General features: G+C 34.7%; 2 protein-coding genes and 1 pseudogene across 2 annotated transcripts; all 3 read left to right on the forward strand.

The window, feature by feature from the left end:
- The first annotated feature begins 2,578 nt into the window (after positions 1 to 2,578).
- Positions 2,579 to 3,826, forward strand: LOC132614081 (uncharacterized). The gene has a single exon (XM_060328443.1). The coding sequence runs from the start codon at positions 2,579 to 2,581 to the stop codon at positions 3,824 to 3,826; it is 1,248 nt and encodes a 415-aa protein (XP_060184426.1).
- A 2,583-nt stretch (positions 3,827 to 6,409) lies between these two features.
- On the forward strand, positions 6,410 to 8,401 carry LOC132614088 (uncharacterized). Its single transcript, XM_060328449.1, has 7 exons — positions 6,410 to 6,815; positions 6,894 to 7,132; positions 7,213 to 7,416; positions 7,543 to 7,629; positions 7,716 to 7,793; positions 7,938 to 8,319; positions 8,388 to 8,401. The coding sequence occupies exons 1-7, from the start codon at positions 6,410 to 6,412 to the stop codon at positions 8,399 to 8,401; spliced, it is 1,410 nt and encodes a 469-aa protein (XP_060184432.1).
- A 7,673-nt stretch (positions 8,402 to 16,074) lies between these two features.
- LOC132614097 (maturase K-like) lies at positions 16,075 to 16,898 on the forward strand (annotated as a pseudogene).
- Positions 16,899 to 22,078: the final 5,180 nt, after the last annotated feature.

A 22,078-nucleotide genomic window follows, 5' to 3' on the forward strand; every position in this document is an offset into this window, starting at 1 on the left:
ATACTCTGCGCGTTCGCGCAGGTATCCCACGCGATCGCGCCCACGCGCAATATTAACTATACGCGTTCGCGCTGCAAGTCCACACGATCGCGCACACGCGCGATATTAAGTCCACGCAATCGCGCTAAATGTTCACGCGATCGCGCTGAAGGTAGCGAGTGGAGATGACGTCATCCACGCGATCGCGCAGACACATGGCGCGATCGCGTTGAAGGATTTTCGGCAATTTTCGACCAGAACTTGAGATTTGACGATTTCTTCCATTCCAGTTCATATAAATACAAAATTAGGGCAAAACATCAGATATCTTTGGCAGCTTTCACAACTTGGAGGCTAGGGTTCCTACAAAAATGTTCTCTCTTCTTTTTAATCCTTGTTGATGGAAATCTCTTGGTGACAATTAAGATTGACACTCTTGTTGTGCTTATTTATTCCTATGTATTATTCTTAATCAAGTAAGTTCTTGCTATTTTAATTATTCTTGTTCTTGAATGTTTTCAATGGATTAGCTAACCTTTGAACTCGCCCATTTACTTTGTTTGAAACTCGGAAGAGGAAGAACAGAGTTGGGATAGAATAATTAACATGAATTTGGGGCGTTAACCCTCATCTAATGGAAATTGACCTAGGAATAGGCAATACCACTTGTAGCCATATTCGGGTGTTCTTAATGCTCCTAATTGCTTGAGGGATCTTCAATTGGGTAGTCTAGTTAATCTTCGGAAGAAGTCAATTTAGAGTCATTATCCGAGGCTAAATAACATAAACTTGCTATTATTTATAATTCGTGAAATAGATTGGATCGTTACTTGAGAAGTAGTTTCCTTTCTTCCATTCTTGTTGCCATTGATCAATTTACTTGCTTTCTAGATTAGAATTTATATTTCCATATTTTATCAAAACCTTATAAAAAACCACCATTGATGCGTTCGGGCATAGCTATTGTTAGTGATAATTCCTAATCTGCTTAAATCGCCTACATATTGTTCTCTGTGGGATTCAACCCCAACCTTGTTGGGTTACTATATTTGACAACGTCCGCGTTATACCATTAATAGGTGTAATTTGAGCGTATCAAGTATCTGTTTCCATTTTTTGTACATAGTCTTCACACGACTTTAGGGATGTTGTTTCTTCTGTCAGCTAATATAGTGTGTGTGTGTATATATATTCCGATGTTGTTTTAGGAACTTCATTGTACTGATGTGCAGTTCCATCTAAGTGATGGTTATTAATGAAGCTTCTTTATTGCTTATTGATTTGAAAGAATACTAATACTTTAGAACCATTGGAAGTTTAATTTATTGTAACTGTCTTCTCGCTTAGCCTTGGGGTTTGTTACTTAGTTATGAGATTCTTATAGTTTATGTTAATTGAAAAACAGAAATATAATTATAGTAATCCACATTTACATATTAGCAAAAGTATGCAAGTGTATGGTGAAAAAAATAAAGATTTTTTTTTGGTTAGCAATTAAAAGTGAACTTTATTAAATCACAAAAGTGAGAATGACATACCAGGGGAGAGCTTAGCCACCTCAATCCCTTCTCAGTTACTTCCTCTACACCTAGAAACAACAACACCTAGGAAAAAACCAAACAATACAAATGAACCTACAGATTACTAGCTAATGTATTCGAACAGCCTACTACTAGCTCTAACTCTAGTACAAATAGCAAGCTTCAGTTGGTGAAGCAGTTGATTCTCTGGTGTAGCTTTGTGCTGAAAAATCCTCAAGGTCCTTTCAATCCAAATACCATGTACTACTGCTGCAAAACTAGCCTTCAAGATAGTCCCTCTAGGATGTTTGCCCCTAGCTTGCTGCATTACCCCATTTCCACATTATATCCCAATCTTGTGATTCTCCTGGCCACTTTTGCCACTCCAACATGCTTCTCCAGATTTTGTAAGTATACTTACAACCAAAAAATAGATGTGCTTTAGTTTCTGGCACAGCTTGGCAGAATACACACATGGCATCCACAGTCATTCCCCATGTAAGTAAAATGTCTTTGGTTCTAAGTGTACTGTGAAGACAAAGCCATAACATAAATACATGTTTAGGTTCAGCTACATTCTGGCAGATCAACTTCCTTTAGGGGACATTGGGTACAACACCTCTCAAGATCTTGTAAGCACTACTTATGTGAAAGACCCCTCTTTGTATGAAACTGTTATTCTGATTCAGTACCTGCTAGTGTTTCCTCATATTAATAATCTTCCTAATCATCCAAGAGGCTTGTTTTGGCATCTCCATTGTGAAATTTTTTTGAACAAGTTATTTATGTTGAATGGATTGAAACTAATAGTTCAAAATTTCAGCCTACAAAGTATGATGGTAACTATCTGTTTTGGGTCCTCCGTGTATGCTCTTTTAGTCTTTGATTTCTTATCTTTTGCTACAAATTAAAATAGCATCTCCTTTTCCTTTTGAGATGCAATTTTATTGAATGAGTAAGAGTTTTGTGGTTAGTAGTTGAAGGTCCGTAACAATTATCTTAACATGTTGTTCTTCTTCTATTTCTTGGCTATCAGGACTTCTAAATTTTGTGTTTTTCTTATCTTATATAGGATTTTAATGGACAATGGAGATAAAAGTTGGATGAATTGCCTAAGATGGACGGAGGAGTATAGTCGTGAAGTGAACAATTTTCTTGATAAGGCATTTGAACGAGCTTCTCAAGGAGATGAAATATTATGCCCTTGCAAAAAATGTGTTAATCGCTACTGGCATTGTAGAAATGTCGTGGAAGAACACTTGGTTGTTGAGGGGTTTGTTGATAATTACACTAAATGGGTTTTCCATGGAGAAGGGTTTTACTCGAGAAATGCACCTGATCCAATCAATGATGATGAAGATTCTAACTTGCGTGACGACATTGATGGACTGCTTCATGGTACATTTAGAAATGTGGAGGGTGAGTCGGCACATGAAGAAGTAGGGAGAGAGGGACTATTATCTGAAGATGCAAAGAATTTTTTTAAATTATTGGAGGAAGGGAAACAAGAGTTATATCCGGGGTGTGAAACTTTCACTAAATTAAGTTTCACCATTCGGTTGTACTTGCTTAAAACCTTCCATGGGTTGAGTAATGTAGCATTTTCAGACATTTTATCATTCCTGAAGGAGGCATTTCCCTTTGCCCAGCTACCAGAGTCATTCAACAAGGCTAGAAACATGATAAAAGATTTGGGTCTTCATTACGAAAAAATACATGCATGCCCTAATGATTGCATGCTATTTTGGAAAGACAATGAGAAAGCAGAAAATTGCTCTGTTTGTCGGTCTTCTAGATGGAATAGTGTTGGTAATGCCTTGACTAATGCCAAATCTAAAATCCCTGCAAAGGTTTTAAGGTACTTTCCCTTAAAGCCTAGGCTTCAAAGGATGTTTATGTGTCCTGAAACATCTGTTGCAATGAGGTGGTATGCTAATGAACGACCCAATGACGGGAATATAAGGAATCCTGCTGATGGAGAAGCTTGGAAGGATTTCGACTCTTTGCACCCAGACTTTTCTAGAGATCCTCGTAATGTCAGGTTGGGTCTTTCAACTGATGGTTTCAACCCATTTCGAACCATGAGTATTTCTCATAGCACGTGGCCTGTTATGTTAATGAACTATAATTTATCACCGTGGATTTGCATGAAGTCGGAATATATCATGTTGTCAATGATCATTCCGGGTCCTTCATCTCCGGGAAATGATATAGATGTGTACCTACAACCATTAATTGCAGAATTAAAGGAATTATGGGAAGTTGGGATAGAAACTTATGATGCTGAAACCAACCAAACATTCCGAATGTGTGTAGCCTTATTGTAGACAGTTAGTGATTTTCCAGCATTAGCAATGGTTTCTGGATGGAGCACCAAAGGGAAATTGGCATGCCCCACTTGTAATTATGACACATGCTCTCAATATCTCAAGCATAATCGTAAGATGTGTTACATGGGTCATAGGAGATTTTTTCCTCGCGATCATCTATTAAGAAAAGATAAGAAATCATTTAATGGTCAGGAGGAGCATAGACCTGCACCAACTCCTTTGTCGGGTGTATAGGTATTTGAAGAGCTGCGTGAATTCAACAATGTGTATGGAAAGGGAAACAAAAAGGCCTCGGGATAATAAGGGTCCCTGGAAAAAAAGGTCCATTTTTTATGAATTGCCATATTGGGCATATAATAAATTGAGGCACAATCTTGATGTGATGCACATAGAGAAGAATATATGTGATAGTTTGCTTGGGACTTTATTGGATATAGATGGAAAGTCAAAGGATCATGTAAATTCTCGCTATGACTTACAAGAAATGTGGATACGGAAGGAGCTACAACCAATAGAAGATGATAATGGTAGTTTAAGTTTGGCTCGAGCTTGTTTCTCCATGAAGCCAGAATAGAAACGGTTGTTTTGCACAGTCATAAAAAATGCCAAATTACCAAAAGGGTGTGCGTCGAATATATCACATCGTGTGCAAGTGAAGGAGATGAAAATATCAGGGTACAAGAGCCATGATGCTCATTTTATAATGCATTACCTTCTCCAAGTTGCTGTTAGAAAAGCTTTGCCCAAGAATGTTTCGCTGACCTTGATTAGATTGGGTAATTTCTTTAGAGCCATATGTAGTAAGGTTATAAGGCCAAGAGATCTTGAAAAAATGCATTCTGAAATTGTTGAAATAATATGTGACCTTGAAAAGATTTTTCATCCAACATTTTTTGATATAATGCTACATTTACCTATTCATTTAGTGAATGAAATTAAGTTTGGGGGTCCGGCCCATCTTCGTTGGATGTATTCCATTGAGAGGCACCTATGTAAGTTGAAGGGGTTCGTTCGCAATCGATCTTGTGCAGAAGCATCAATAGCAGAGGGGTTCTTGGCTGAAGAGTGCTTGACTTTTTTTTCGAGATACCTACACGATGGCGTGAAGACAAGATTTAGTAGGTACCAAACTGAGGATGACGAGTGCCTTCAAAATTTGTAACCTATATTCCCTAACATAGGTCATCCAATAGGAAGAGAGAAGAAAAAGAGAAACACTTTTCTTATGGATTCACAATCCAAAGATGAAGCACATCGGTATGCTCTGTTCAATACTGGAGATGAACAAGTGGAGAAGTTAATTGAGTAAGATAAATTATATAACAAATATTTACATTTAAACTTCATTATTTGCATTTTAACTTCATTTATAAAGGCGTAGTAATTTAATTTTTAATTTTCATGATTGCAGGGAGCATAAGAATTTGATGGGTAATCATACTAGATCAAATGCCTGGGTAAGAGAAAGGAATCATAGTCTAGAATTCAGTAACTGGTTTGAAAAGAAAGTTGAAAATGTTGAAGTGCCAGATTATTTACGAGGGCTAGCTCAAGGGCCTAATTTGGTGGCTAAAAGATATACTGCATATTTTATTAATGGATACCGATTTCATACGAAAACCCGAGATGCACCCCGCAAGACTCAAAATAGCGGAGTGACTTTATCAGCAACAACTGATAGTTTTGCTAGTGCTAGGGACCAGAATCCCATTGATGGAGAAGTCATCTATTATGTAGTTATTCAAGATATCATTGAGATTGATTATTATGGTCATTTTAGTGTCGTATTGTTCAAATGTGATTGGTTTCATAATGAAGTAGATGAATATGGTTTAACTCGGGTATACTTCAATAGATTATGCAGTACAAATGACCCTTATGTGTTAGCATCGCAAGTTCATCAGGTTTTTTATGTGGAGGATCCAGCTGAAAAAGAGGTTTACTATGCAAGGAATAAAGTTCCGATAGATTTGCATGATTTAGAGGAAGAGAATTGTCCCAATATCAGAGACACATTTTGGGGGGAACCTAATGATGTCATTGGTTCCTTAAGTAGATTACCTGATGTTGACAATGGCACGTCAAGAGAAGACATGCCTGTTGATGTTGTTGACGTGCCAATTCATACACAAGATTTAGAAGAAACAATTAGAGAATCATCAGAAGAGGAGGATGACATTGATGATACTGATTGGGATTGGATGGAAGAGGATGATTAAAGTGAAAATCTTGAACAAACTTTAATTATGCACTTGCTGTTTTAATTTTATTTTTATTTTTTATCAATGAATGATAAATGCCCTTTTAGAAAACTATTTATGACTATTCTTGTTCTCTCTTTTTAATCATCTTTCATTTATCTTCTTCAATTTACTGAATTTATGAATAGATTTGTATATTTAACAAAATGTATCTTAGGATGAGATTTAAGTTATATGAAAAAGGTGTGAAGGTCCTGATACAAAATTTAAAAGGTCTGTAATTTTAGAGTTGGTCATCTTTTATTTTGTTTCTACTAATGCTTATGCTAACCTTTCCTTTTATTTTAATTTTCTGAACTTTACAGAGTTCTGAATAGTCATGGATGAAAAAGATCGGGCTGTAAGAAAAAACAAAAGAGCAAAAGGCTCAATGTTCCTTCCAGCTGGATCACTTTCCTCGTTGGCAAACCAAATGTCGTTGAGGGGAACAAAAAGAAATGTTCAAGCAGCTGATTGCTCAAATAGGGAAAAACAGCTTCCAAGGTTAAGATCCCAAGTGCAAACTCAAGTGCAGCAAGAGACAATTCATTCTACCTCTCTTGTAGAACAAGTACAACAAGTACCAAGGCATTCAACCGCTTCTGCAGCACAAACAGTACTAGAACAAGTGCAGCAAGAGTCACGACATCCTACCCCTTCTACAGCACAAGCAGTACAGGAGCAAGTGCAACAAACATCACAAGATTCTACACCCCAAGAAGCAAATCAAGAATCTGAGGAACAAGGTAAGAATCTACAGATTGTCATTGATTCTACTAACATTAATTAGTAATTTGGTAATCTCTGTGTTGTGATTATTGTAGGTCCTGCTTCCATGAAAAAAAAAAGAAGTAGAACACAAATTCAAAATGTCCATGGACGAAGTGAGCGTAAATTGATCGTGCTAAATAAGCACAACCAACCTGTTGGTCCTACTCAAGCGATCGTAGCAGAGTTAGGTAGCTTCCTTGAAACATTGGCAAGGAATTCGACCTTTTGTCCTGTTAACGTATCAAATTGGAGGAAACTGAAAACACATAAAGATATGTGGAAATATACCAAGGTTTGAAGTTCTCAATGTTTCTATTTTTTGTTGATATTTTTCAGTATCTTTCGCATTAACCTAACAACACCAAGTTGTAGGAAAAATATAACATTCCTGATACTGCACAAGCATGGGCTTTAAAAGCAATTCAATTTGCTTGGAGAAAGTATAAGAATTGGTTGAAGAAAAAACACTATATACCCTATGCCAATGACCAACTTCGAATGGAAAATAGACCCGGATATGTTCCACAATCTCATTTTATGGATCTCCTTGTATACTGGAACTCTGAAAAATCTCAGGTAATATATAAATTAAGGACAACGTAACTTTCTTTTCTTGAAGCTAGTGCCTTATTTACATCTGATTTATTCTCTTCATTGCTTATATTTTTGGTTCCTATTATCTCACTAACTAATTTATTGCAGAAAATGTCCAACACTAACAGAGAGAATCGCAAAAAGTTGAGGTATCCGCATACTGTTGGCAAAAAAAGTTTTGTTGTAATTCGCGAGGTTTGGCGTTTTCTTTTATTGTTAATTTACTATAAACCTGCAGACTTTACTTAGGAAGATTTTTATGCCAACTTTCATTTAACTAGGAAAAAAAGAAGGAAGATCCCGATGCTGTGACGAATAAGGCCATCTTTGTGACTACAAGAAAGAGGAAACCTGGTCGAGTATACAAGGACTCATATGAAGATATGATTAGGAAAATAGTACGAAAATTTCTAATATAAAGTTTATTGAGATCATTTGTTTGTTCTTAAATGTTGGATTAGTTTGATATACTTGAACTCTCTACTCTTGAATCTGATTTGTAGGCTGAAATGGAAAGAGTAGAAACTCAAGAAAGAGAAGATGGAGTTGATGCATTTGCCGCAGTTATGGAACCTGATCATCCGGGCCATGTAAGATTGTATGGGCGTGGGGTTACAAAAACTGTCTTGAAAGGGAAAGCTGGAGATTCTGGACCCTCTTTAAATGGTAATGATGAACTGATGAAGCAAAAAATGGAGGAGATGGAAGTGAGGATGCAAAAAATGCAGGAAAAATTCGATGCACAAACGGAAGTGATGGAACAAGGTATTACAATGAACGTCATCGCACAACTTCAGCGTCTAAACCCAGACTTAGTACTTGATCCTAGCATGCTAAAATTCAATTTTCGTTCGCGAGGAGAAGCTGCTAGTAGTAACAACCAAGGTCAGTAATTCTTCTTCTTCTTCCACTGTTCTCTCTGTTAAAGACATTTCTTTTCTTCTTGTTCTCAGTCTCAAGCAACTGAGTAATCTTGATTCGTACATGTGATCTATTTGATAATTTTCTTAATCTCTCTGTTGATTTTTTTTCTTGCCTAAGAATTGATGAAATCTTATACTGGCTGGTTGTTTGTAAGGAATGAACGAAATATGTAATGCTGGTGTTTAATTGCTTCCTACTTCTTGATCTATCTGGATTGGTTGGAAAGAACAGTGAGCTGGTGTTTTACATATTAGATGAAGAATGTTGTTTACTAGTTTTTTACGAAATAGTTTTTTACCTGAGCATTTACCAGTTGATTCTGCTTATTTCCAGCAGACTTAGGATCAGTTTTGCTAGGCTTGTGTACACTAGCACTTGAGGTCAAATGTTCATAACTTTCAAGTGATTTTTCCCCACTTCGAACTATTCGATCTGGTATCTGCTAGTGCATTGTACTGCTGTTTGTGAGTTGCAGATTTTTATGCTGTAAACTGGTGCAGCTTATGAGTATTATCTCTTGGAGTCACATTATTTTCCAGTGTCTTGTTTGCTGCTTGCATTCCTAGCAGTTTTGTTTTCTCATCAACTTTATATATACGGAGTATATAACAACGAAATAAGTTTTGTAATGTTTCGTTGTCGTTTTATTCTCGTGCTATCAACCCTTCTACTGGTACATGCTGTATTGATCGATGGACTTACCAATCTTGATTGTTAAAATTCTTTTACCTCAGCACCCCTCAAATGAGATGGAGCAACTGGAGCACTCATAGTAGCATAGACTTGCTGCTGTGTGTGAACATCGATCAGTACCCAAGACTTGCCCTATAGTACCGGTTTCACCAGCAATATGTTTAGTACTGCCCTTATATATTCTCCGCAACTGATTGCAGCTTCTTTTGTACATTAACTCTGGACCTTCTTCCGAACAACAGTACTTGGACTCATTTGATCCTCAGTCTGCACCATAGCATTATGCAGCACTTTAGCACCATCCTCCAAATTCCTTTCTCTCTTATTTGTTTGTACTGCATCATGTGTATTTTGGATCAAGTTAGAAGCTTCAGTAGCTGCATACAAGTTAACATCTTCAGCAGCTACATATTCACCTGCAGCCACTTTGTTTACCATGATTTCCTACATGTTACCCCTTGATTCTTTCTCATCAACAGCATCCAAGGCTTGCACTTTAGTGCTAGTCTCACCAGCAAATTGCACCTGCTTCTGATCTTTCTCTTCTCTAATTATATATTCGTTTTGGGGTGGATTTTGAAATTGTGTCACATTTTTTTGGGATTCTTCTTTAATATGCTTTCCATTGTTGAAACGACCTTCAAAAGGAAGCAGAAACAAGAAGCAAGAATTTTATCAGGAAACACGAACTTCAAAACTATAAGACAGATCTATTGTTTTATGGTATTAGACAACAGCTGAAATGGGATGTCAAATGATACATACAAGAAACTGATAGGTAGAAACAGCTGGCACAATTCTCTATTCCTAGTCATTTGTTTTTGAGACATTACTGACAACAAAACATACACTTCTATAAAGGCCATAAAACCGTTATAGTTCTTACAAGGAAAACTTTGACACATTTGCAAAATATAACATAATGAATATCATCCATGAAGTTGATGTGTACAGATTTGAATGTTTCTCAAAAATAAAATAGGAGTTTTAATAAGATATTATCTGTGTATTGAGTGTGCACGCTTGAAGGGTAACAGCATTATTTATCCTCTTTTGTAGGTGTTAAAAAGGAAGAAATGGAAGGTGATGATGATCGGAGTGAAGACTTCTGAGTCGCTGCTCTTTTGCTAGATCTTTTGGGAATGATCTCTTTTGCTAGATGTTTTAGGAATGATCTTTTGCTATCAAACAATTTAGATCTTTTGCTAGATGTTTTAGGAATGATCTTTTGCTATCAAACAATTTAAAACTTATGCAAACTCTCTTGAAATGCATGTAAATTAAAATTAATTATGCATATTTGGGTTGTAACATTTTGCTTTTATGGATATTACTAGCTTGCAGCCCATTTGGATTGAAAACTTTCATTTTCTGATTATATAAAGTTCATTGTATATTATAATTGATTGACCAGGGTTGTAAATTTTATTTTTACCGTTGCAATAGTCTACCAAACCCGTTGCAGAAAGTCCCAAATAAAATGTGCCAACCGTTGCAATAGGCCATGTGAACCGTTCCTATATGTCCGAAAACTGTTCCCGTAGATACTTATTGATTGTCTCTAATCCAATAAAAACTGTTGCATAAGATTTTATTAACCTTAATTAAGCGTTGCCATACCCTTAGCAGTCATTGCATAAAAGGTCTATGGGGACGGTTTTTAACGGTTCCATTTAACCAAAATAATGTTGCTACAGATAGACCAATTAACCGTTGCTATAGAGAAACTATAGCAACGATTATGTTAACCGTCGCAATAGAGAAACTATAGCAACAGTTATGTTAACCGTCGCAAGAACCGTGGCTATAGAGCTATTGGCATGCGATCAGATGTCACCGATGATAATGCGTCCCGATAGATCTGTGGCAACGGTTTTCGTTTCTATTGCAACGCATTTGTTTGGGTTTCCATTGGCCCATTTTCTGGTAGTGTTCAAAATAAGTTTTTAAAGGAGAGACATACCTTAATTTTTTAAACAAGGTTTAATAATTCACTTTTCTAATGAAGAACACCCAAACCCTAGCTTGAATCACTTCGGAAAGAATTATGTTGCAAACCCTAGGTTTTGGTCACAAACATCATGTTAAGAATCATGGGTTTGATGTTAGAATGAATTAGTAAAGTTAAGGATGCCCTTACCTTTGATTTGAAAACTTGAGGGAATGATTTTCGTCCTTAGGGTTGTTTAGGAAGTGGAGGAATAAACAAAACAAGTGTCCTATTTATATTTTTCTGGTGAAAACGGGCTAAAGGACGCCTCTGAAGGACGGACCGTCCTTCGTGTTACGGACCGTTCTTTGCACCGTCCCTTAGTGGAAATTTCCAGAGAGTTTCTGGAAATTTTTGAGACGTTACGGTTCATGTTATGGCCCGTAACACGTGTTACGGTCCGTAACGTCTCACCGTAACACATGCCAAATTTCCAGCGAAGACAGGCTTCAGTAAAATGGGCATAACATTTTGTACGTAACTTTTCTTGGGCTGGGCGACATACCGTTGGAAAGATATTTCAAAGATCTACAACTTTCATGAAGGAAGTTTTTCCAAATTCGTAACACAATTTCATGAAAATTGCCCAGAAGAAAGACCTACCAAATCTTAGGCGAATTTAAGAGGCCTTAAGAACTTCACTAGTTGGTTTGTCTTTAAAACGGCCATCTTCCACCCGAATTCATCAAGAATGGATTCATATAGATATAATATCATCTTAATACTAGATTTTTACACATTCACACCTAGTTCAAGTTTACGAGGTGTTACACCTAATAAGGTCTTTCACTAGAAAGGAAAGCGTCAAAAAATAAGGAAATAAGTTAAGCCGGATTTCTCGTGACTATCCAAGAATTTCAATGTTTGAATCGAGGTTTCAAGCGGTAAAGCTTATCTTATTTTATTTATTTTAGAATTTTTTCTCGAATAAATCATGAATTTTCTAGGATATTATTAAGGATCTCATCGAAAACTTACAAGAGCTTGCCAAACAAAGGCTAAGAGAAAAACGAATAGAGGTATGACTGGCATGATATCTACAATTGGATTCAAAAAAGCATAGGCCTCGGGTAATTTTCCCAAGAAAAAACTACTCGAATAAAGGGTCGAATTAAGACAGATACCGATCAAACTAAAGGTATTAAGCATAACAGACTTTTTGTTCTTGGAGATAATTGCATTTTGATTGAGTTATTGATATAAGGAAAAGGAAAGTAAGTAAGATAAACAAAACATCCTTCTTTTTCTTTGAACTCACCCAATCAAAAATCGTCCTTTTCTCAAAGGAGAATCGAAAAAAATCATATTTTCATATAATATCTTAATTGAATTATATGTAATGATCAATCAATTAAGTTGAATTATATATCTACACATACCGAAGACATAGCAAAATCCTAGCACCAATCTAATCTATTCTATAGATATTTGGACTAGAGTTGACAAACAAACAAAACCAGCAGTATACTTTATTAGTATCGAATAGAAATCTAAATAGGGTGTGGCCAAGTGGTAAGGCAACAGGTTTTGATCCCGTTATTCGGAGGTTCGAATCTTTTCATCCCAGAACATATATATATATATATATATATATATATATATATATATATATATATATATATATATTCTATGAGAATATAGATTGTTTTTTTAACAATATTCTATTTAAAATCGAAATCTTAGCTGGAATGTGGTTAAGGAGCAAGAATTTGACTTAATCTAGACTTGTTTGGCTTTGTACCTAGACAGCTCGCATTTCGTAAAAATAAAAAATACTAGGACACCTCCTTCTTTTCTTTTGATTTATGCTGCATCAGTCCCATAGAATGGGGTAGATAGAAGTTAATCAGTAATGGGAAGGCGTTCATTTCAATATCTATAAATGGTGACAATTGCTCAGTCTATTTGATCGAATTGATAGATACGAAAACCTCCCTATTCTTTGGATTTTATCAATCAGATGAAAATAATAATAATAAGAATTAAAATCTTACCTTACATTAATCTTTTTTTTTTATCCATCTCATAAAAAAATTGGATTTGTTGTTTGGTGTATTTATCTATTTTAAATCATTGAAATCATTGATGATTCAATTAAAAAAAAAAAGATAAGTCTTTTTTCCTAAGATGATCAAAATTTCTTCAAATAATGATGTCGAAAGATAAATCGTTTTAATAATTCCTTAGAAGCTGAATCTTTGCTATTTGAAGAAGTATGAAATAGGTCAATCTCTCCTATTGAGTCACATGAAGATGCAGAGTAAAAAAGAACTCATTTATTCATCTTATTTATTATTATTTATACTTATTATTATTATTATATATATATATATATATATATATATATATATATATATATATATATATATATATATATATATATATATATGTTAGACAAATTAATATTATTGATGGGGTCTTACTAACACTTCTTCAGAAAAATATTTATCCACCTATATGTATAGTATATAGATATAGAAAAAACTATAGATTATAGTGTTTATACATCAGCCTAACCAATGACTATTCATGATTCCATAATTGAATCAATTCCATATCGGTTCTTAGAGGAATGTTATGGTAAAAATTTGTTTGAAATGATGTGGTAGAAAGCAACGTGCGACTTGAAGGACACAATCCGTTGTGGATTTGTACATCCACCATTTTATGTAGGAATCAAGGTGCTCTTAGCTCGACGTCATTGGTAATGTAAATAGTCCATGATGGAGCTCGAGTAGAAAGTATTAATTTATTTCTCGGGGCAAGGGTCTAGGGTTAATGTCAATCAATAAAAAAATTGAAACAACTTCGTAAATATATCTTCGGTATGGAAATCTAAAGAATCCAAATCGAGCAAGTTTTCAATTCCAAAATTTCTTGGAATTGATCAAACTTTTTTGATCCAAAGTGTTTCACGCGGGAATCCATCGTCTGTAGGATTCTTTCATAGAAATCGCAAAAAGGGTATTTTGTTGCCATTTTGAAAGGATTAAAAAGCACTGAAGTAATGTCTAAACCCAATGATTAAACATAAAAGAAAGATAAAGGATCCCAACACAAGGAAACACCTTTTTAATTGTCTTAATAACTGGATCTGACTGAAGAATCCAAATCGATTTTAAACGAGACAAACAAAAAAGGAGGAAAGACCGCTCAATAAATGAAATTGCCGACAAATTTTTCTTTGAACTGTTCGAAATATATCCAACTCGAGTTATGAGACTATGAATGGTTTCTTTTTCATTTTCAGGAAGAAGGAAGAAAAAAATGACTAACATCTTTTATTGATTTGATCATTTTGTGGACCCAGTTGTCATTTCTTAGATAGAATTCCATACAGAGACAAAACCTCGAATCAATCATTTTTCTCGAGCCGTATGAGGAGAAAGCTTCCTATACATTTCTAGGGGGGTGTTGTTCATCTACATCTATCCCAATGAGCCATTTATCGAACTGTTGCAATTGATGTTCCATCCCGAAGAGAAGGAAAAGATCTTCGTAAAGTGGGTTTTTATGATCCGATAAAGAATCAAACTTATTTAAATGTTCCTGCTATTTTATATTTCCTTGAAAAAGGGGCTCAACCTACAGGAACTGTTCAGGATATTTTAAAGAAGGCGGAAGTTTTTAAGGAACTTCATCCTAATCAACCGAAATTCAATTAAGGAAATAAATTAAGGAAATACAAGAAAGGGGGTAGTGAATTGTATATAACTTTGTATGAATTTTCTCTTCTATTTTTTTGTATTTCCTCCCTTTCCTTTTCTATTTGTATTTATTTCTCATTACTTCCATTGAATTCCGTGTTCTATAACGACAAAACCTCTTATTTTATTGATCTTCTAAATCTAAAATAGGGGTATTTCCTTCAATTGGGTGGTTTAAAACGAAGAAAGAAATCAAGTTTGCTTATGTAACTTAACTTGATTGAATCCATTATGGATTCAATAAATATAAGTAAATTGTAGTTTTGTTTTCCACTTAGTCTTTATTTATTCCCCCATCTATACTTTTTTGTATCTATTTTATTTTGATTAGATTTGTAGTGCCAATCCAACACAAGTCCTTTTTTAAAAAATATTTTTTATTGTTTTCAATTGAAATTTCTTTTTTTTCCATTATTCAATATTTATATTGACAACAGTGTATCGAATAAATATAACTTATTGTGATAAATGAAGTGGATCTATTTAGTTTTATTTTATGTTTTAAATTAATTAGAAAGTGTGAATGTATTTTTTTAGATTTCTTCTTTCAATGCTTTTTGGTTGTCATGTCTAATCTCTTTATTTCTTTTTCTTCGGATTGGATCTACATAATTTTTTCGATATTTACTTCGGGTTGCTAACTCAACGGTAGAGTATTCAGCTTTTAAGTGCGGTTAGTGTCTTTTACACATATGGATGAAGTGAGGGATTCATCCATACTCTCAGTAAAGTTTGGAAGACCACGACTGATCCTGAAAGGGAATGAATGGTAAAAATAGCATGTCGTATCAACAAAACGTTCTGAAAAAATTTCGTTGTTCCTAGATGGGTATAAAACCATTTTAGAATTCTTGGAACGGAGCAAAATAAAGTTGGGTAGAATGAATAAATGGATAGGGCTGCTGCTTCAATTAAATTATAGGGAAAGAAAAATCAACGAGCTTTTGTTCTTAATTTGAATGATTCCCGATCTAATTACACGTTAAAAATTTATTAGTGCTTGATGCAGGAAGGGTTTCTTGTCCCATGAGTGGATTATCTATTTTTTTAATGAATCCTAACAATTACCATTTTCTATTATGGAGATATGTGTGTAGAAGAAACAGTATATTGATAAAGAAATTTTTTTCCGAAGTCAAAAGAGCGATTAAGTTTGAAAACATAAAGGATTTCTGACCATCTTATTATCCCATAACACTATAACATAGACCAATTAAATGAAATGAAAAAAAAAAAAGATGACAGAGAATCCATTGAGAAGTTTACCTGTATCCAAGGTATCTATTCTATTCTTACTATAATACTTTGTTTTAACTGTATCGCACTATGTGTCATTTGATAACCCTCAAAATCTTCCATCTTGGTTCAAATCAGATTTCAAATGGACGAAATCCAAAGGTATTTACAGCTAGATAGCTCGCAACAACACAACTTCCTATATCCACGTATCTATCAGGAGTATGTTTATGCACTTGCTCATGATCATGGTTAAATAGAAATAGGTCGATTTTGTTGGAAAATCTAGGTTATAACAATAAATTTAGTTTCCTAATTGTGAAACATTTAATTACTCGAATGTATCAACAGAATCATTTTCTTATTTCTACTAATGATTCTAACAAAAATCCATTTTTGGGGTGAAACAAGAGTTTGTATTTTCAAATGATATCAGAGGGTTTTGCATTTATTGTGGAAATTCCATTTTCTCTACGATTAATATCTTCTTTATCTTCTTTCGAAGGCAAAAATATTTTCAAATCTCATAATTTACGATCAATTCATTCAACATTTCCTTTTTTAGAGGACATTTTTTCACATCTAAATTATGTATTAGATATACTAATACCCTACTCCATTCATCTGGAAATCTTGGTTCAAACTCTTCGCTATTGGATAAAATATGCCTCTTCTTTACATTTATTATGATTCTTTCTCCACGAATATTGGAATTTGAATAGTCTTATTACTTCAAAGAAGCCCGGTTACTCTTTTTCAAAAAAAAAAAAATCAAAGATTCTTCTTCTTCTTATATAATTCTTATGTATATGAATGCGAATCCACTTTCGTCTTTCTATGGAACCAATCTTCTCATTTACGATCAACATCTTTTGGAGCCCTTCTTGAGCGAATCTATTTTTATGGAAAAATAGAACCTCTTGTAGAAGTCCTTGCCACGTATTTTTAGGTTACCCTATGGTTATTCAAGGATCCTTTCATACATTATGTTAGGTATCAAGAAAAATTAATTCTGGCTTCAAAAGGGACATTTCTTTTGATTAATAAATGGAAATTTTACCTTGTCAATTTTTGGCAATGTCATTTTTCTCTGTGCTTTCACACAGGAAGGATCCATATAAACCAATTATCCAACCATTCCCGTGACTATATGCGCTATCTTTCAAGTGTGCGACTAAATTCTTCAATGGTATGTAGTCAAATGTTAGAAAATTCATTTCTAATCAATAATGCAATTAAGAAGTTCAATAACCTTGTTCCAATTATTCCTTTGATTGGATCATTAGCTAAAGAAAACTTTTGTACCGTATTTAGGGCATCCCATTAGTAAACCAGTTTGGTCCGATTTATCAGATTCTGATATTATTGACTGATTTGGGCGTATATGTAGAAATCTTTTTCATTATTATAGCGGACCTTCCAAAAAAAAAAAATTATATCGAATAAAGTATAAACTTCGACTTTCTTGTTCTAGAACTTTAGCTCGGAAAAACCCAAAAATACTGTATGCACTTTTTTTAAAAGACCGGGCTCAGAATTATTGGAAGAATTCTTAACTTCAGAAGAACAAGTTCTTTCTTTGACCTTCCCGCGAGTTTATTCTAGTTTGTGGGGAGTATATAGAAGTTGGATTTGGTATTTGGATATTTTTTATATCAATGATCTGGCGAATTATCAATGATTCATTGTTAGATTTTCTAAGATTTTCTAAATGATGAAGAGATAAAAAAATTTCACTATTCTGAAATGTTGATTGTAATAATAATAAGGGGTAAATCAACTGCGTATTAATCTTTTTAAAGTCTTTCTAATTTCTATCAGAAATGAACTGATGTATACATAGGGAAAGCCGTGTGCAATGAAAAGTGCAAGCACGGCTTGGGGAGGGATCTTTACTTGTTTATTTAATTTATGATTAACATTTATTTTCTTTAACAAGGAACTTATTTACGCCATCCGACTAGTTCCGTGTTCGAATCCTGGGCAACCCACTATCGTATCGAAATTCTAATTCTCTGTAGAGAAGTCCGTATTTTTCCAATCAACTTTATTAAAAATTTAAATAGATCCACATACACCTTGGTTGACACGAGTATATAAGTCATATTATACTGTTGAATAACAATCCTTCAATTTTCTATTTTTATTTGTAGAAAACTCGTGTGCTTGGGAGTCCCTGATGATTAAATAAACTAAGATTTTACCATGACTGCAATTTTAGAGAGACGCGAAAGCGAAAGCCTATGGGGTCGCTTCTGTAACTGGATAACTAGCACTAAAAACCGTCTTTACATAGGATGGTTTGGTGTTTTGATGATCCCTACCTTATTGACAACAACTTCTGTATTTATTATTGCCTTCATTGCTGCTCCTCCAGTAGACATTGATGGTATTCGTGAACCTATTTCGGGGTCTCTACTTTACCGAAACAATATTATTTTCGGTGCCATTATTCTTACTTCTGCAGCTATAGGTTTACAGTTTTACCCAATCTGGGGTGCAACATCCGTTGATGAATGGTTATATAGCCTCGGATAATGACTCTAAATTAACTTCTTCCGAAGATTAACTAGACTACCCAATTGAAGATCCCTCAAGCAATTAGGAGCATTAAGAACACCCGAATATGGCTACAAGTGGTATTGCCTATTCCTAGGTCAATTTCCATTAGATGAGGGTTAACGCCCCAAATTCATGTTAATTATTCTATCCCAACTCCGTTCTTCCTCTTCCGAGTTTCAAACAAAGTAAATAGGCGAGTTCAAAGGTTAGCTAATCCATTGAAAACATTCAAGAACAAGAATAATTAAAATAGCAAGAACTTACTTGATTAAGAATAATACATAGGAATAAATAAGCACAACAAGAGTGTCAATCTTAATTGTCACCAAGAGATTTCCATCAACAAGGATTAAAACGAAGAGAGAACATTTTTGTAGGAACCCTAGCCTCCAAGTTGTGAAAGCTGCCAAAGATATCTGATGTTTTGCCCTAATTTTCTATTTATATGAACTGGAATGGAAGAAATCGTCAAATCTCAAGTTCTGGTCGAAAATTGCCGAAAATCCTTCAACGTGATCGCGCCATGTGTCTGCGCGATCGCGTGGATGACGTCATCTCCACTCGCTACCTTCAGCGCGATCGCGTGAACATTCAGCGCGATCGCGTTGACTTAATATCGCGCGTGTGCGCGATCGCGTGGACTTGCAGCGCGAACGCGTATAGTTAATATTGCGCGTGGGCGCGATCGCGTGGGATACCTGCGCGAACGCGCAGAGTATTTTTCCACGAATTTTTCCAGAACCTCCAGTTATTTCCAGTGATCAACGTTTTGTGCTCTGTTTTGCTTGTTTTCCACACTTAGGCTCTAGGGACCTCGTATTACCTGAAACATGATAAAAACTACGTAAAATGACATAAACTTGCTTTAAAGCAAGTAAAACTTATAGTTAAAAAGCATCGATTGTGGCGTAAAATCACGCTACATCAATACTGCAAAACAGATAGCAAAGAATGCTAGTGTATATGGAAATATAGTTGGAATATATACACACACACACACCATATCAGCTGACAGAAGCAACAACACCCCTAAGGTCGTGTGAAGACTATGTACAAAAAATGGAAACAGTTACTGCAAAACAGATAGCAAAGAATGCTGGTGTATATGGAAATATAGTTGGAGTATATATACACACACACACTATATCAGCTGACAGAAGCAACAACACCCCTAAAGTCGTGTGAAGACTATGTACAAAAAATGGAAACAGATACTGCAAAACAGATAACAAAGAATGCTGGTGTATATGGAAATATAGTTGTAGAGAAGGTAGCTTTGAATCTTGTGTCATTTTTGTACAGTTTGCTTCAGCCAATAAAGTTAATAGACTCAAAATAGAAATAAATTATCTGGCAGTTAACTTGAATTTTCCAGTGCAGATTTTGTCAGTTGATAACATGAAATATGGATATAATGCTGCAAGAGACTATTGAGAATTCCAAAATAGCAAAACAAAGAGCATAAAAAATAAATCCAGAAAACAAATGAGAGAGAGAGAGAGAGAGAGAGTACCTGGAGAGAAGTAGATGCAATCAACCGAGCTAAATGTCAAGTTTACTGGAAACAGACCAAGGCGACCTCAATCGATGAACTCAAACAAACTCTACGGAAAGTTTGGCCAAAAATCAATCAAACAATTCTATGAAAGGTGTAATCTTTTCAAGGTAAATCTCATTAAGAATATAAAACTAACAACTTAAGAAGTGAGAAGAAGAACCGTCATGAACCGCCAATGCGTAATCTTTGCTATTTTCTGCTCATTCCGAATCCAAATGGAAATTAAGTGGGAATACCAAGTATAAATGCTTTCCACAATTGAAACAACACTAAAAATTTGAATCGTTCCATGTATAAAACATTAATACTAACACAATGCTTAAAGCATTTACAAGTTTCTAGTGATTCATACATGGAAACAGCAAGAGAAACATCTCTATCGAGATAGCTTAACTAACAACGTACCATCTTATGCATATGCAAAAATCTCTGAATTACAATTTAGCTCTAAACGCCATTAAGAAAAACATACATACACGCACGTGCCTATATGTGCCTGTCTATTTGAGAAAATACGACAACCGCAAACCTCAAACAACAAGCAAAAGAAATAATATGCATTCTAAGACCGTTTCGCAAATACTCAACTCTACCAAACTCCAAAAAGAAAACACCCACAACTAATTGATGACCATCTAATGTAAATGTTACAATACGAGAGCAACACTCAGTACCTCCCAACTGATTGAAGCTCCAAATTCTGGATTCTCCCCACGATCGAGTTACCTAGCATCAAAGGAAAAATTCAGCAAACAAGCCACAATCTTGAAAGAAAATTAGAACTGGAAAACCACAAAAAAAAAAAACATATACCTACATCTAATAAAAAGAAATCTCCCAAAACTAACAAAAAAAGCAAAAAAAATAAAACAATAAGAGGAAAAATTGTTGCAAATATGAAACACTTGGATTTAGATATAAAATTGAACCTGAAAAATTGATACTTGGATTCCAACCAAAAAACCTCACTTAAACTAAGGCATTAAGCTCCATTTAGTCAAACAAAACTCAAAAATTTAAATAAGAAGGAAGATTCAGGTAAAAATGGAAACATGCAAAGAACCCATGACCATAAAATTAGATTTTGACAAACAATTCATGACCATGAAATCTAAAGAGAAAACCCCCACTAAGAATCAACCATAAATCTCCATTCTAACCAAGAAAATAACCAAAACCAAAGAGCAATGATTTCATGTAAAAACGGAAAAATTCAGAGAAATGTAAATTGAAAAAATCCCAACACAATAACCACAAATCACCATTTTCATCAAACACCCACCAAACGAACACAGAAAAATTCGACCAGAATATGTAACATTATAAGCATATTGTGTTTAACACCCATCAAAGATCAACAAATTGCGTTTTTGTAGAGAGAAAATCAGCTGGGTTCAACAAAAAATTGCATTTTGTCCAGTTGTTCTTCACGTATGTAATGAGAGAAAATTTACCTCTCTTCCACACTACTGATGAGTGAGGTAAAGAACTGAGATATTAAAAAGTGGGTTTTAATTGTTTGCTAAGCGTGGATGATGAGCAAATGGAAAAAAATTAAACCTATTAAATTTAATATTAAAAGGGTGAAAGGATAAAAATATTGGCTGGTGTATCGAAATTTTCGGGGGGAAAATAATTAAGGAGGGAATTATATAACCGTTCCAATAGAAAATTTCCCAAAAATAATGTTGGAATAAACGTCTCTACTGTAACGGTTAGAAAATCCGTCCCAATACCTACACCTCTGGCAACGGTTCTTACACAATAGCTACGGTTTTGTAGCCAAAGTGTACTTATAGTACCCAGAAGATATTGCAACGGCTATGACCGTTACCATAACATATTTATAGCAACAGTTTTACAATCGTTACAATAGATTCCGTTGCCATAGGCCCATTTTCTGGTAGTGGAATGAAAATCACTTTTTGAAACTATTGTTGGAAGTATAAATTTTATTCAAGATTCTTTAATGAA

Source organism: Lycium barbarum, chromosome 1 (assembly GCF_019175385.1).
Source record: "Lycium barbarum isolate Lr01 chromosome 1, ASM1917538v2, whole genome shotgun sequence".
NCBI lineage: Eukaryota > Viridiplantae > Streptophyta > Magnoliopsida > Solanales > Solanaceae > Lycium > Lycium barbarum.

Bases quoted from the DNA above. Each gene is read 5' to 3' on its own strand.
- LOC132614081 (XM_060328443.1), top strand. From the start codon at position 2,579: ATGGACAATGGAGATAAAAGTTGGATGAATTGCCTAAGATGGACGGAG.
- LOC132614088 (XM_060328449.1), top strand. From the start codon at position 6,410: ATGGATGAAAAAGATCGGGCTGTAAGAAAAAACAAAAGAGCAAAAGGC. The intron at 6,816-6,893 runs GTAAGAATCTAC...TGATTATTGTAG, and splicing joins TCAAGAATCTGAGGAACAAG to GTCCTGCTTCCATGAAAAAA. The intron at 7,794-7,937 runs GTATACAAGGAC...TCTGATTTGTAG, and splicing joins GAAAGAGGAAACCTGGTCGA to GCTGAAATGGAAAGAGTAGA.